Here is a 15172-nt window from a genome sequence, read left to right on the forward strand (position 1 = left end):
GTCCCTTCCAGCTGTGTACTGCGTTGTCATCAGCCGAAGCCGCCTCCACACTCTATTTTTCCCGCTCCTCCCCGCCTCGCTGTCTCTCTGGGTCTTCTCTTTTCTCTCCTCGCTCTCTGTTCGGTTCGCTCTTCTCGCTCTATGTTTGGATCTCTTTTCGTTCGTCAAAATGAAAGTCTTTGAGTACCGCCTCGTGCTGCCCATGACCCCGGAGCAGTACAAACGCTGCCAGCTGTACATGGTGGCCAAGGCGAGTTTGGAAGATGCAACAAAGGCGGAGGCCGAGGGCGCAGCGAACGACTGCATGGAGATCCTCAAGAACGAGGAGTACCAGAGCGAAGAAGGCGACACCGGCCAGTATACGCATAAGAGAATAAATATCGCCAACAAACTTCCAGGGTGGCTCGTCAGCTGGGTCGACGCGCGCCTGACGGTTTTTGACGAAAAATCGTAAGCAGAGACACCTGCGAAGAGACCGCCGAGAAAGAACGGTCTACGGGCGCGGGACAGAACATGAAGCGGTATGCTCATGGGGAGCAGAGCCTCTCTCTTCTGGCCGCTTTTCTCTCTCTCGCCGGATCCACCTTGATGCTCTCCACGCTATCTCTCTCTCTCAGGTCCCATCGGCCTTTCTCTTCCCGCCCCACTCCGCTCGCTCTCTTTCCCGTTTGAGCTTCCCGCCCTCCTCTCTCTCCTCTCTCTCCTCTGTCACTGTCTCCTCTTGACTCCGTCGCTCTCGCACTTCTTGCAGAAGCCGCGCATGTGCTACTCTCTTTCTCAGCTTTTTGTGGCGCTCGTGGCGTTTTTGTCCCTTCCTCGGCGCGCCTAAAGCCGACAGCCACGAAGCACTCCAGGAGACCTATCGCGCTCGTGAGATATCTCGTGCGCTCCTCGCTCCTCTCAGGCGCTTCGAGACACGTGCGTTGACCTTCGTCTGTCGCAAAGCATTAAGGATGCGATCTCTTTCTTCCTCGCCGTTCGATGTGTGCGTGCAGGTGGAACGCCTTCCCTCATCTCAAAACGACTTACGACGTAAGTTCAGTCCTCGATTCCTTCTCCCCTCCCGCGGTTTCGTCGTCCGTTGATGAGACCATGCTAGCCGCATCCTTTTTACTCATGGCGTTTGCCTGCCTCCTGCGGCAGACAGTGTGACGTCAAGCGCCAGAGCCAGACGGTTAAGCCCCAGTCGCACACTCTGCACTCCCCGTCTGTTTCGTCTGTTTTTTCTCGCCCGTTTTCCTCTTTCCTTGCGTTCTGTGGCGGTGCGCCTGAGACACGCTCTCTGTCCGGTCCCCTGAACCTGGCCGGAGGCGCACGCACCCGAGCCGTTGCCTTTCTCAAAAGAGACTCCTCGGCTGTGCACGTTCCACTCGAGAGGCCTGTCTCGCGAGCTCTCGCCCCGTTTTCGAACTTCGATCAACCGTTCGTGTGCAGACACTCTCCTCTTTCGTCTTTCCTTTATCGTGACTTCCTCGCTGCGTTTCCTGCGCGGGCCGCGGCGCCTGCACGGCTGACCCGTTCACAGGCGTCTCCCTGCTGAGTCCTGTTTCGCTGTTGTTTTCAGTGTGAACTCTTCTCCAAGGCGAAGGTTTCGATGATCAGCCACCACTTGCCGGGGGTTCAGACTGACGACAATGTGCGTGTACAGGACGAACTGGACAGAGATATTTGTGGAAAAACCGCGCAAGCGGAGAGACTCGCGAACCGAATTCGCGAGCAATGGGCCGCTGTAGCCTCCTAGACGAAACGGGGAAAACAAACCCCGACTCCGAAGAAGTCCCTTAAAGGCGTTAACTAGGAAGCTTCAGGTGTATTTTGAGCAACGGAAGTCGAAGAGCGGCGCCTGCTCGGAGTTCTGTGCTCCTTTGCGTCTATCGCTCGAGAGCCGGGGCCTCTGTTTGCATGCGGTTCTGGATCGGTTGCAGTGGAACCAGGCTAGATTCGCTGCCACGCACGCAAAGCTGCGAATGTCCTAAATGCGCTTGTTTCGACTCCATATCTCACGTTCGCGGCTTTCTGGTTCAAAAGAGGCCCGCGTCGTTCTGGAAACATCTGGGGAGACGCACAAGCTCTTCTTCGTAACTTTCTCTCTCCATCGTCTCTCCAGTGTCTCTCCCTGAGAAAGAACTCTTCCTTGCGTTTATAGCGCAGCGATACCTCTCTCAAACAATGCGTGCTTCCCGGTTTCTTTGCGGTCTCCTCTTTCAGGCACTCGCTCTGGATGCGGCGATGCTGGCCCAGAGGAAAGTTGTGGTGATTGACATCGTGAACGATCCTGTCGCGTCTAAAGTAAGTCGCACGACGACGCGCGTTCTTTTCTACGTCTCTTTCGCTTTGCCGCCAAGTTTCGCTCCGCTTGCAAACCTTGGCTCCGCTCTCTCGCGTGCTGCATCCCGCTTGTTTTCTCTCTCCGCGTTCTCTGCTCCAGGCCTACGTCGAGTCGGAGGACCCGACGCGCTTCCACTCGAAGAAGGCACACATCGGCCCCCTTCGGAAAGACTGGATGACAAACATTCCGCTCGTCCCGGACGTCCCTGTGGCGGCGAGCGAGGGGGATTCGCACGAGCACCAGGGAGAACGCGCGGCGGCGCCTCGAGCGAAGCACGCGGCGCGGCTGCACGGCGAAGCGGAAGAAAAAGCCGAGACGGTCCCCGGCACCCAGACTCCCTCAGCCGACGGATCGCATGCCGCGGGAGAGCACGCGAAACTGCGACCGCAGTACCCCATCATGACGTGCTACAAACTCTTTGTGATCGACTTCCCGTACTTTGGCTTCATGGCCAACAGAGTCGAAAACTGGATCACCGGTGCGATGCGCGACGTCCTCCTCAACTACCACAGGAAGGCCGTGTGCTGGATGGACGAATGGTGAGGACGGAGATGGGGCGGTTCCCCCACGCCGTTCATGTTTCGTGGTTCTCCCCAGCGGTGGGACACGAGGTGGGAGAGGAAGCGATCTCGTGGCGAGAGCTGAGCCCGAGCAGGCACACAGAGGAGCGAAAAAAGACGAAAGCGGAACTGGAGACTCTGGCTCGGGAAGAGGGTGCATCACAGCGCACAGTGTATCTCATCGCCCGTGCAGTTGGGAATTCCTCAGGACGCGCTCGAAGGCACATCGTGGGCTGTGTGAACTCGTCGACTGCTGGCAAGCGCGCAGCCCGCAGGGAGCGAGAGAGAGCATCCATCCGCGACGGCGTTTTGTGGCCAGCCTGTCTCTGCCGATTTGGCGTCTTCCGCGCGAGACCCCGGCTGATCGTCGGACCGGACACAGTGGGGGGTTCTCGCGGCTGGATTCGCTCTCGTTTTGTCGCGTCCTTCGCAGATTTTGTCTGTCGGTCGTCCTGGCGCTTAGGCGTGACTCTCTCTGTTCCGCGTCTCGCTTGCCGCTCTGGTTTTGTCTAGCCGGGTGTCCGATTCCGTTTCGCGCTCGGCTGTCTTCTCATCGGTTCGCGGACTGGGCAGCGTCGCCCTGTTTTCAGGTACGAGCTCTCCATGGCAGATATCCGGAAGATGGAGGACGACGTAAAAAGAAAACTTGACGCCATTCGCGGGCAAACGGCCCCGCCGCTCCCGCCTCCTTCCTCTGAGGCAGGGAAGGACGAGGCAGTGCAGGACGGCCATGACGCGGTCGTAAAAAGCGGCGGACGACTCGCGGCTGGCGCGGCCGCTGGGGCGCCAGGCAGCCCTGGCTCCGAGGGCGAGGAGACCCGCGACGAAGACGTGCACGGGGCCGACAACGGGTGGAGTTCACCTAGCGATGACGAGGTGGATCTCGACTCGGCAGAAAAGGATCTGGGCATGGATCTCCAGGCAACTCTTCCGTTTGCTGTCACTGTCGACACTTTGGCTCCTTGGAGCCTCGACGCCCCTGGCATCTTTGCTCTCTCTTCGAAAAAGCCAGGGGGACTCGGCGGCGACCAACTCTCCCAGCTCTCTCGCTCCGCCTCGCGTCACGACGCCGGACCGCCGGGGACAGCTGCGGCAGGGAATGCGACGACTTCGCTCGCTGCAGAGCCTCCCAAGGAGACGATTCTTCACTCCGGATTCCTGTATAAACTCGGTAGGTCGCAGAAAACATGTGGCGCAACATCTGAAAAACAGCAAGACACAGGCTTGAAAACCGGTCGCCTGCGTCGTACATGCGCATACCGGTGGCAATCCCTATCCTACCCTTTTCCGTGCGCATGCATCTGCCTTGAAACATGAAGATGTATACAATCAATGCTTATATATGGATATGTAACTATATATATATATATATATATATGTTACCCGTCCCGTCGGTCGACCACAGGCGGTTAGTTCACGTAGGATTCTGTGCGTCGTTTGTTAGTCGCTCACATCCATGTAGACTGCTGAATCGGTCTCCAGTTAAACACGTCAGAAGGCAGTCATCCGTTCTTCGTAACCTCCGTATATATATATATATATGTATATATGTATATATGCTTCTCTGTGCAACACCGCTCTCTCTACCCATGTATATATATGTATATAATCATGCATCTCCGGAGTCTCTTGTGTCCCGTTGTCCTGGAGTTGCCGTGACGGAGTCAGTGCTGTGTTGTCTGAGTGCGTGGACCGCGTTGCATGCATTTCTTCACGCAGGCGATGGATTGTGGAACACAACGTGGAACTTGCGATACGTCGTGCTGAAAGGGAGTCGTCTGCAGTATTTCAACGACCCCAGAGAAGCCCGCGCGAAATGCGTCGTCGATCTTGAGGGGGCTGAGGTGAGGCCCGGAAAAAGACAGCGCGCGGATGCAGGTGCACCAGAGACGAAAAGAAATCGGACTTCCTGAAACGAAAAGACGGGATTGGAGGACAGAGGAACAGCCGGCAAGACAGTCAGCACGGAGTCAGCGCAGAACAACGCAAACACGAAGAGATATAGAAGAGAGATATACAAGAGATAAACGAGGGAGATAGAAGAGAGAGATGGAACAGAGAAGGAAGAGAGAAAGAAGCATAAAAGACAGAGAGATGACTAAGTGAGGCTGGCCAGAGTTGCACAAGGAACGCTTGAGTGGGACGTCTTCCTTCTGTGTGTCGCGTCGCCAGATTACGTGGACCGGAGAGATGCGCGGGCGGAGCCACTCTTTCCACGTCCACCCTGCATGCAAACGTTCCATGCACTTTTGGTAAGAAAACGCGTCCGGTAGTTCTTCAGCATCTCCCCCGTTTCTCCAAAAACCGCCTTAACTGCTCACTCCCTTCGTGTCCCTTCCCCGGCCACTGTTTGCAGGTCTGCGTGCATGTACGTAGGTATACATATACACATGTAGATATCCGTGCATGTATGTATGCATATCCCGACATGTACCTCTGGATAATTGTGCGCACACATCGGTAGGTGCCCGTGTATCTAGATATGCAAATGTATATATAGATACGCATATGTGTGTAAATGCGTGTGTATATCTGTATGTTGTTTGTATCACTTTATTTGGCGGCGAGGGGGATCGTTACGTGGAAGGTGTGGACGCTAGCGAGGACTCTATTGGGGGCACACATCTTGTATTTTACCAGTGTGCTCTAACTCTGAATTTGCCGTATCCTTTTGGTTGAAAATCGTGTCAGTTAGCTCCGGATTTTGTCAAAGGAAGTTGATGTTGTAAGGTCAGAGGATGGCCTCCTGTACGGGCGTCACATCGTGCAGCGAGATTCACAGCTGGACGTACAGGCAGTCTCCTCGTTCTCCTTTTTACGGCCTCTCTTCTGGTGCTGTGTCATCTGTCTTGGGGGGCCTTCGTTCTCTCCTTCGTTTTTCTTCCAGCTGCTTCCAGGTTCCTCACTCTCGCGCCTTGCTAGGTCGCGGACTCTCTTCCAACGCTTGCCTTCCTCTCTCGCGGTGTCGTTTCTGCTCGTCCTCCTTTGCCGATGCACGCGGTCACCTGCATGTGTGCTCCCCCTTTCTTTTTTCCCGCTGTCTCGCCTTCTCTCTCTTTCTCTCTTCCTCTCTCTCTGTCTCTTCCCACGCTCACTCTCCGCCCTGTCTCTGCGCCTCGCGGGTCTGGTGTTTGTTTCGCATGCGTGCTGGCTCTCTTTCCTCTGGGCTTTCGCCTCTTGCATTTTCAGTGGGGAGACAGCGGAGGCTTCTCGCCAGTGGATGGCATGGCTCCAGGCGGCGTCGCAGAATGCGGATCACGGCCCGCCGGAGCGCAGGCGTTTTTCCTCCTTCTCTTGCTCCCACCATTTCCTCCCGAAATCCTTCTCGCCTTCTCTCGCTGCGCGAGCGCCGTATGACCCCCTCGGCGCCTCCTCACGCGGCGAGCGCTCTTGCCCCGCCGTGCGGATGCCTCCGGCAGCAGAGACCCGTTGCTCAGACGCAGACGCGGAAGCCTCCCCCTCGTCGCGGCAACATGCAGATCTGCTCGGGGCGGCTAGCCAGCTTTCCGACGTGCCGAGGAAAGAGTCGGGAGACGACCAGGACACGCGAGAAGGATCCGCTCGAGGCGCTGGGGAGGACGAACGCAGAGCCGAAGGGAAAGACGCGCGAGGCTTCCAAGGCGAAGAAGGTGCGATGTCAAGGAACCGGGTAAGGTTAGACTGAAGACGCTCTGTTCACAGCGGTCTTTCTTTGTGGTCCCGCCGTGCGTGTCGCCAGCCTTGACTCGAGAGACAGAGTGTTCGATATAGTTTTTCCGCGTTTTTGGACGACCCGTTGGCCTTCTCTTCCAGCCTCTGCCCGGCGTTGCGCTGCTCCAAAACGCGTGTCCTCGCGGCTCACGTGCGCCGGCTCTCCTCTCTGCAGAGCTTCGGCACCTTCGCGTCCGGCGGTGGCCTTCACCCTCGCGCGGGTCTGTGCGGCCGAGCACCCGGAGAAGGCGGAGTCTGCGACTTGCTGGCCTCTCCTGAGGTAACTCCGGATCTCGAGGTGCGTCTCGACCCGTCTTGGCAGGGGGGGTGTTTACCGCGGGTGGCTGTCTTCCGCTTCTCCGCAGGTTGGCGAATTCAGCAACAGACAAGCCCCTTGCAGCCTCGAGAGACGCTTCGCACGCCCACGCTCTCGAGAAAACTCGCGAAAAAACCTGGACCTCCAGCGACACTGAGCGAGAAGGGGCTTCCCAGATGGAGACCTTCTCCGGGGGAACGGGGGAGAGGCGCGATCCAGATCTGCGTCGTGTCTCCGGGGGTCGGCGGGGGGAAACCGAGTCGAGACAGCCTGCCGGCCGTGTCTGCTTTTAGTGCGCCGGAAGAGGGAAAACGCTTTGTTGTGAGAGAAAAACGCCGGTTGCGCCCCGCTCCAGAAGACGGGCGCAACCGGCGTTTTTCCCTCGCCTTTTGTCCGCCTCTGTCTCGCATTTTTTGCCGCTCCTCTTTTTTGTGACCCCATCGGGACAGTTGCCTCTCCGTGGCGTGCTCTTTGAGACGAGGAAATCGGCGTCCACGAACTCTGTTCTCTCCTCTGTCCGTTTCGCTTTTCTCTCTCTGTGCGTCGCAGTACTGCGTTCGCCGCCTCAGGTTCCTGCTGTCCAGGCGCGCAAGGCCGCGCTTTTCGCCCGCGCGAAACGAAGACGACATCCGCGTGTCTGTGAAAGACGCCTTCCAGTGGATCTCCCTCCCGCCCCCCAGGGCGGTTCACATTCAGGTGTCTCCTGTCTCCTCCAGCGCTCTCCCGGCTTCCGCTGGAGAGGGACACGGAGACAGTAGCCGAGAAGGCGAGGGCGACAGCGCCGCACGAGGAGAGGACGACCAGAGAGCGAATGAGGGCACAGGGGCGAGGCACGTCGCTGCATGCGCAGAGTTTTCGGAGGGAACGTCGCGGTTGGCGAAAGGTAAGAATCCACGTTCTGTGCTTTTCTTGACCGTGCTAACTGCTTCAAGGATACTGCCAGGGAGGCGATGCGAAAGAGGAAGAAGCGAATGCGTCGTAGAAAAGACACGAATTTAGAGCGCAGAATGCTCAAGTGGTACTCCTTTCATGGCGCATCTCTTTGTGGCGGATTCCGTCTATCTTCGCCGGCAAGACTTGCGGGTTTCGCTTTCTGCGTTCTTCACAAGATGTCAATTTTCTGGCGTCGTCTTCGATTTGCCTAGCCGGGATTCCCGCTTGTCGAACCAAAGCGAGGACCCCAGTTTGACCGTTTTCCCAGTCTTTTCTGATTGCTTTTTTTGGGAATGCAAGTTCTCTGGACGTTCTGCCGTCGTCGCTCCACCGTCTGTCGCCGTCGGGAGCGCGCCGCGCGAGAATCGGGTTTCTCTCCTTTGGCAGTGTGCTCTGCATTTCCCCGGGTTTTTCTCATTCTGGCGCGTTCCTTGTGCTTTTTCGCAGCTCGGGCGATTCTGTGTCTGGTTCTGCCGATCGTCCTGCCAGCGTTCGCGCTGTACCAGTGCGTGATTCTCGGTCTCCAAGGCGCCGCCGTCCTCTCTGCTGTCTCTTCCAATTTCCTCCGCTTCTTCTCCTCGCTCTTCGCCCTGTGCGTCTCGCTATCACCTTTTTCGGGTCTCCAGAGCTCGAGTGCCTCCGGCGTGTCCCTTTTCTCCTCTTCACTTGCACGTTTGTCTGCCTGGTGCGCGTCAACCGATCCCTTGGCAGGCGAAGGCTCTGTTTCCTTCGCGTGCCTCTTCGCCGCTGCGCGTCTTGTCTCTGAAGCGCTGGCCAACAATCTCCTTCTCTTCGCCCTGCGCGTCTCCCTCTGGATTCTCTTCCCCTTCTTCCTCGGCATGAAGCTCGCGAGCCGCTCTCGCCTCTTCAACCCAGACAGTAAGCGCGCGTCGAAAGCCTAAACGCCCCGTGCACGGGAGAGACGCTACGACAGACGCTGGGACGAAATAGCCGGGGAAGCGAAGCGGGGCAAACAGAACGAACGCACGCAGGGAGAGGGCCTGGGTCGTGTTCTCTTCCCTCCCCCACGCCTCGTCCGTCTCTGTCTTGTCTCGTCTCGGCTCTCTTCTCCGTCCACGTCTCCTCTCTCCTTTTTCTCTCGCCTGGCCTCCGCGGCTCTTCCGCGCCCGGCGGCTCGTCTGTATCGGGGGCGCGCCTGCCTTCTTCGCTGCACGCACGTTCCCGCGCTTTTCGACCTCGGAACGCTCCGGTCTCTGCCTCCGTGTCTCCGCTCGCCAGGTCCCCACCCCCACCCGCCCTCGTCTTCCTTCGCGCGCCAGTCGCGCACGAGCAGCGCCCTGTCCGTCTCTCCGTCCGCCGCGTCTCGTGCTCCAGCAGAGCGAGGAAGAAAAGCGGGCGTCGAGCTAGCGGCGCCCTTGAGTTCAGAAGGCCGCGACCTCGTCGTCAAGGCAAACTGCGTGGTGAACGCGACGGCAGAGGAACTCTTTCTCCTCCTCATGGATGTGGAGCTTATGGGTGAGAACGGCCGGGTAGTCCGAGCAGCGGGGCGCCGCCAAGACGGCTGTTCCCTGTCGCCTTCAAAGAGAAACCATCCCGCGGCAACTCGACTGCGCCGACGCGGCGAACGTGTCGGTTGCGAAGGGAAACGTTTGTCTTGAGAGAAACACCTGTTTTTTGACGAGGTCCCGTGACCGACAACGGAGGCACACGAGACTTCAAAACTCCTAGGAGCTTCCGAAGCAGATGTCGCGGCTCCAGGCCCGACGCGCTCTTGCAGGGGGATTTGTTTCTTGCCGCGTGCAGTGTGTGGTGTGCCCTACCGAGGCTCCCCGGAGGAAAGGACAAACACGTAAAAGCGGAGGGAAACGCCGTGTTTCTCGCGTCTGTGCGTCTCTGGGGCCTGTCGAAAAGGCCTCTCGTCTCCGACCCGTGAGCGGCGGAGACCGTCCGCGCGTTTCTTTCCGTCTCTTTAGTGTCGCTCCGTGCTGAAAGCCCGCGCCGTGCTGTCTCCTTCTCTGTTTTCCCGCAGGTTCCTGGATGCTCGGCCACCACTCCTCTCCGCGCGTCGTCTCCGAGTCTATCCACTCGGACTTCCTCTCGCTGTCTTTCTCGCCCTCGCTTTTGCTCTCGTCGTCTCCCGCGGCGACAGCTGAGGCGTTCCTGGCTGCCTGCACGCCCCGAGGTCCCGCCGGCCACGCCCTGTGCCCGGGCCAACCCCACAGAGGCGGTCTGGCCGAGAAGGCCTCCGTCGCCTTGTCGGCTGCGCGGGTCGGGATGTCCTCGCCCTTGGCCTGGTTCAGCAGCGATCTCGCGGCGGGCGTCGCCTCAGCCGGCGCCGCGCTCGCGGGGCCTCTGCTCCCGCTCCTCCTCCGCGACCGGGTTCTGCCTTGGCGCCGCTGGTGGGGACAGACTCGAGACGGCAGCTTCGTCATCATCTTCCACTCGGAGCAGCTTTTCGCCGAGAGTTGCATGCGCTCCGGCGTGTGGCACTCCTGCGGGCGGAGTGGGGAGAGGGACAGGGGCCCGACGGAGAGGCGGAGCAGGAGACACCGGTTGACAGGGGCCGAGAGCGGGGGACGGCGCGAAACGCAGAGACAGATGGAGGAGGGAGGCGGACAGTTAGGCGACGGCCGGGGGGAGGAACCCGTAGCCCTGAAGACGGTTGTGGGAAAACTTCTTTTTCTAGGCGAAAGGTGCGCACAGTGGGTGCTGTCGGGAGGACGGCGGGAAGGTCTGACGGCAGGCAAAGCGCGAAACCGTCAAAGGCCTACGCTCTTTCACCGGCTGCTGCTCTTTCTGCGGGAGGCCTTCCCTATCGCTGTCCATCCGTTCGTCCATTTCTTTGGACCGCGGAGACCGACGCCCACGAAGGCAGGTGAAGGAGAACAGAGGGGACTCGACACGCCCTGGGAGACCACCGAAGATGCCGTCCTCGCCTCTGGATTCGAGGCCTTCGTTATCACGCCCCTGTCGCCTTCTCTTGAGCAACTCGCCCTCAACGAGCTCGTTGACCCGCCTCGCAGTCCAGTGCCTGCGGGATCGAGTGCAGACCGCGACTCTCGAAGTGTCTCCCCCGGGGCCGACGCACCGCTAGTTGGGCTCCAGAGCCCTAGCGCCGCGGCCGGCTCACCACCCTGTCTTCTGACGTTCGTCTCCGCCGTCGACTGGGGCGGTGAAATGCCCAGGTGGCTCAGGGAACGCATTTCTCTCTTGCGGGCCGACCGGATTCTCCGAGGAGCAAAGCTTGAAGGCGAAATTCGACGCGCCAGAAAACGCCTCTTCCCAGGCGACCAAGAGGTGAGAATCGGATCGGTGAATCAAAGCGCGGGACGCAACGCCGACGTGCAAACATGCATGCAGGTTCGTGGGCATACACAAAGTCGCCCCTTTCGGTCCTTGACAGAGCGCAGGCCATCTGTCGTGTAGTATCCGTTTTTGTTTCTGCACGAGTTTATCATTTTGTTCGAATGGCGGCCACAGCCCGGGCGAGAGCCTCGAGCGACGCGTGTTCCTTTCCAGAGAGACGAGAGACTCATATCGGGGGGTGCATGCAGAGACGCACAGATGTGATTGGCGCCGCTCGTGCCGTTTTCGAGGGAACCTACTTTGTGGAGACACATCTGTCAAGACGCTCTGGTTTCGTTTTGCTCCGCTCGTGCTTCAGCTCGTCACTGAAGGCCTGCTTGAGACGCTGGACGCAGACGGCGCCAGTCAGGCAAGCGACGAAGACGAAGTGTCGCCTTCTCCCTCTTCAAATTCTCCCTCGTTCTCTCCGCCTGAGCAGTCTGTTCCTGCTGAGGCTGCCGACGCAGCCCCTCTTGGTCCGGTGGACGCGAGGCAGCGACAAGAGCCGAAGAAGGAAGGGAAGCAAGAAAGCGGAGAGACGCAGAACGAGAGAGACGGAGGAGCTGCCGCACGGAGACTCCCGATTAACATGTCAGTTCCCGGTGGTTGAAAGTTCTGACAGGAAGGTGTTCACGCGCGTGACCTGTTCCGATCAGTCAGCTGCGCGCATGCAGAGCACGTCCAGATCTGACCTCACGCGGAGGGTCCAGCTGAAACTCGGCTATCTAGTGCATGCGCGGGATGTTTTGCCTTTTCAGGCACCTGCCGTTCGCGCGGGAATTCAAGCGGTCCCCACAGGGAGGCCTCGTGGCTCTTAACCAGGCGGCTGTCGACGACCAGAAGGCCGTCTTCCTCGAACTCGTCCGAAACTGCGGAGAATCCGTTCGGGAAGGTTAGCCGGAAAACAACAGTCCCAGTGACAGACACTCTCCAAGTTTTTGCCGATCCGCACACTGCCTCGAGATGCTGGCCGCATTGATGTACACACGCATTTACACATCTATACAGACAGATGTGTGTGTGTGGAATGTGGAGTATACTGTTCTGGTGGATTTCTTTCCGCGCATGCTCTGTGGTGTTTTCTGACCCGCTGCGTTTTCGGTTTTTCTCTCGATTCGAGTGCGTTCAGGACGCGGCCTCGTCGACGTCTCGCTCCCCGTGTCGATGCTCCAGCCAGAATCTCTGCTCGCCTTTCTCGGCAAGTGCTGGAGCTACGCCCCGCTCTGTCTCTCCAGAGCCGCCGACCCCCAGGCAGATGCCCTCGAGCGGTTCAGGTGGACTGTCACGTTCGCGGTGACATCTCTGCACTTCGGTACGAAAGGAAAGAGGCGACAAGCAGAAGTGCACAGCTTGTTCAAGAGTCTTCAGCAGAGGATATCCGCAGATCTCTTCTCTTTCTCGCGTTTTTTTGTGACGGGTTTTGTCGGTTGTCATCTCTCTGCGAAGAGTTCTCTCCGTTCGCGTGTTCGGCTGCCTTGTCGGCCTTCGAGTGTCGCCGTTTTCGCGAGTGTTCCTCTGTTCTTCGGTTTCCGTCTCTCCGTTTTCTTCTTTTTTTGCGCGTTCCAGATCTTCCTTCCTGGTCTCCGTGGGTTCGCTCCCTCTCGCGTGGCCTTTCGGCTGCGGCGGGTGTCCGCTGCCTCTCTTTTCCTCGCTTTTCCCTGCAGTCTCCCCTGCTAGCTTCCGTGTCTGTCTCTCTGCTTGCGTCACCCTCTTCCTCGCTCTCTTCTCTCCCCCTCTCTTCCTCTTCCTCCTCATTCTCAACCTCGTTGCATGCCAGCTTCTCTCTCTCTTCTTCTGAACTTCCCGCCGCAGGGTGTTGTCAACAGAAGCCTTTCAATCCGCTCTTGGGCGAAACGTATCAAGGCCACTGGTCCGACGGGACCGAACTTTTCTTGGAACAGACGGCGTGCGAGCCTCCAGTGACTGCCTTTTTGGCGCGGAGCTCCGACGGTCTTTTCTCCTTCTGGGGACAGTTCGCGTTCCACGCCCAGCTGAAAGTAGGTCGACCCCCGACCGCGGAGATCGAAGGTTCTCGACACTTCCACTGTTCAAGTGCATGCAACGATATATCAGGCTTTACGACTCACAAAGATATGTATATATAGGAATACGTGTGTGTCTATGTCATCAGACATATACATGCATCTATAGATCTCGATTTCTCCGGCGTCCCTCTGTCGTTTATACATATAAATATACTGAAGCCTCGACATAGATTTGTGCTGACAACTAGAGAGAGAAACGGCTCGAGACGCCTGCTGAAAAACGTGTTTACGCCTCGGCACACATACACAGATTTCCGTGTATATATACATATATATATATATATATGTATATATATAGATATAGATAGCTCATGTCTGTGTATATGTGTGTGTCGAGACCTTGGTGGAATCCCAGATGGTCTTTGGGGTTGCGGTGTGTTTTAGGGCAACTACGGCGTCTTGTGTCAAGAAGGCGAGACGGTGGTGTCCTTCCCCCGGGCGAAGACGGAGATTCGTTTCTCGCAGCCGACGGCGAAAGTCAGCGGACTGCTGTGGGGGCCGCGCGTGTTTGAGCGGGGAGGCCAGATGGCGTTTCGCGATGAACGCAATCGCCTCGCTTGCTGTCTTCAAGTAAGATGGGCAGAGACGAGGCAGAACCTTCTTCGTGTCTTTGGGCGCGTCCCAAGTCTCGCTCTTTCCACACGTCCCGCGAAGCTGTAAACTGGGAGCGGCCGCATTTCTTCTTCGAGGCGGACCTCGCTGTGACTGCGGCTGCCGCCGTCTCCCGCGCAACCGCGAGCCTGCGACAGGAGTCGCCACGAGGGACGGGCGCGGCTCGACGCTCCCGTTTCTTTCCGCGCCGGCAATGCGTACGGCGTTTTCAACGTGTGTGTTTTCCGTGTGTTTGCCTCCCAGTTCGGCGTCTCTGGGGAGCCGTCCACGCCGCCCTCTCAGGTGCCCAGCGACTCTTTCTACGGAGAAATAAAAGACACAGAAACCGGGGCGACCAGGAGCATCGTCACCGGATCGTGGATAGACGAGGTTAACTTTGACGGGAAAACGTAAGGCTATTCCTCGCCGGCTCCGTCAGCCTTTTCCTTTCCTCTCTCTTTCTACTTGTTTTTCTCTCTCTGTGTCTCTCTTCCTCTCTCTCTTCCTCTCTCGCCATTCCTCTCTCTCTTCCTCTCTTGCCATTCCTCTCTCTCTTCCTCTCTGTCTTTCTCTGTATCTTTCTCCCTCTCCCCCTTTTCCTCACTCCGCCTGCCAGTGCATCTTATTGCCTTCTTCGGCCGGTCGCGTTGAGTTCGCGGCTTCCCCGTTTGCAAGTCGCCTTTCCCCCTGTCACATGCGTTTCTTCGTCTTGTTCAATTCCCTTGTCTCCTTGTTTTCTACAGCTACTGGAACGCCCACAGCTTCCCTCCCGCCTCCTTGGAGGCGTGCCCCGAATCCGCCGCCCTCCCCACAGACAGTCGGTGAGCAGCAGATTTCCGTCTCGCTCGTCTTTCTCTTCTTCCCTGGAGACAAGGCGGTCCTCGAAAGCGAGCGCCTCAGCTGCCTTTTCTTGAAAGAACGGATACGCGACTCTCGACACTTCCTTTGCCTTCCTCATGTCCGCCATCCCCCGCAGTTGCCACCGGCGCGCCCGATCTGCTCCTTCCTTGTTCTCCTCTGTTCCGGCCTTCGCGTCTTCTTTCCTGTGTCCACTTTTCCAGTGGCTGGTGCGCGTCGGCGATTTCTTCCCTTCCACTTCTCCTGTGGGTCTGCCCCGCTGGGGGCGAATGGTGCCGCCCGTGCGACTTGTATCTCTCACTCTCTGAGGAGGGGATCCTCGTCCCCCTTGCCTTGGGTTTGAATCTCGACTTGTCACCGCTCACTTTGTCTTCTCCGCTGTCGTGTCCTTAGGTTCCGACAAGACATCCTTTGTCTCCGCGAAGGCCTCTTCGAAGAAGCCCAGGAGTGGAAGCTCGCACTCGAAGCCATTCAGCGCCGTGACAGGCGAGTCTCTGTCGCACTTCCCTGTGTGCTTGCCGCTTTTCTCCCGCCGCTTCCCTGA

At 58.3% G+C, this 15172-nt stretch overlaps 1 protein-coding gene across 1 annotated transcript; it reads left to right on the forward strand.

Annotated features, from left to right (window-relative positions):
• Window positions 1-169: 169 nt before the first annotated feature.
• Window positions 170-15172, forward strand: NCLIV_041820 (hypothetical protein; the record flags this gene model as incomplete). Its single annotated transcript, XM_003881091.1, has 22 exons — window positions 170-450; window positions 996-1032; window positions 1565-1636; window positions 2209-2289; window positions 2429-2868; window positions 3480-4060; window positions 4609-4733; window positions 5062-5141; window positions 6079-6538; window positions 6755-6877; window positions 7445-7778; window positions 8276-8707; window positions 9068-9304; window positions 9819-11086; window positions 11454-11725; window positions 11893-12026; window positions 12264-12446; window positions 12947-13131; window positions 13564-13749; window positions 14035-14180; window positions 14514-14591; window positions 15022-15172. The coding sequence occupies 22 exons, from the start codon at window positions 170-172 to the stop codon at window positions 15170-15172; spliced, it is 5886 nt and encodes a 1961-aa protein (XP_003881140.1).

The sequence above is a fragment of the Neospora caninum genome, chromosome IX, assembly GCF_000208865.1.
Source record: "Neospora caninum Liverpool complete genome, chromosome IX".
In the NCBI taxonomy this organism is placed as follows: Eukaryota; Apicomplexa; class Conoidasida; order Eucoccidiorida; family Sarcocystidae; genus Neospora; species Neospora caninum.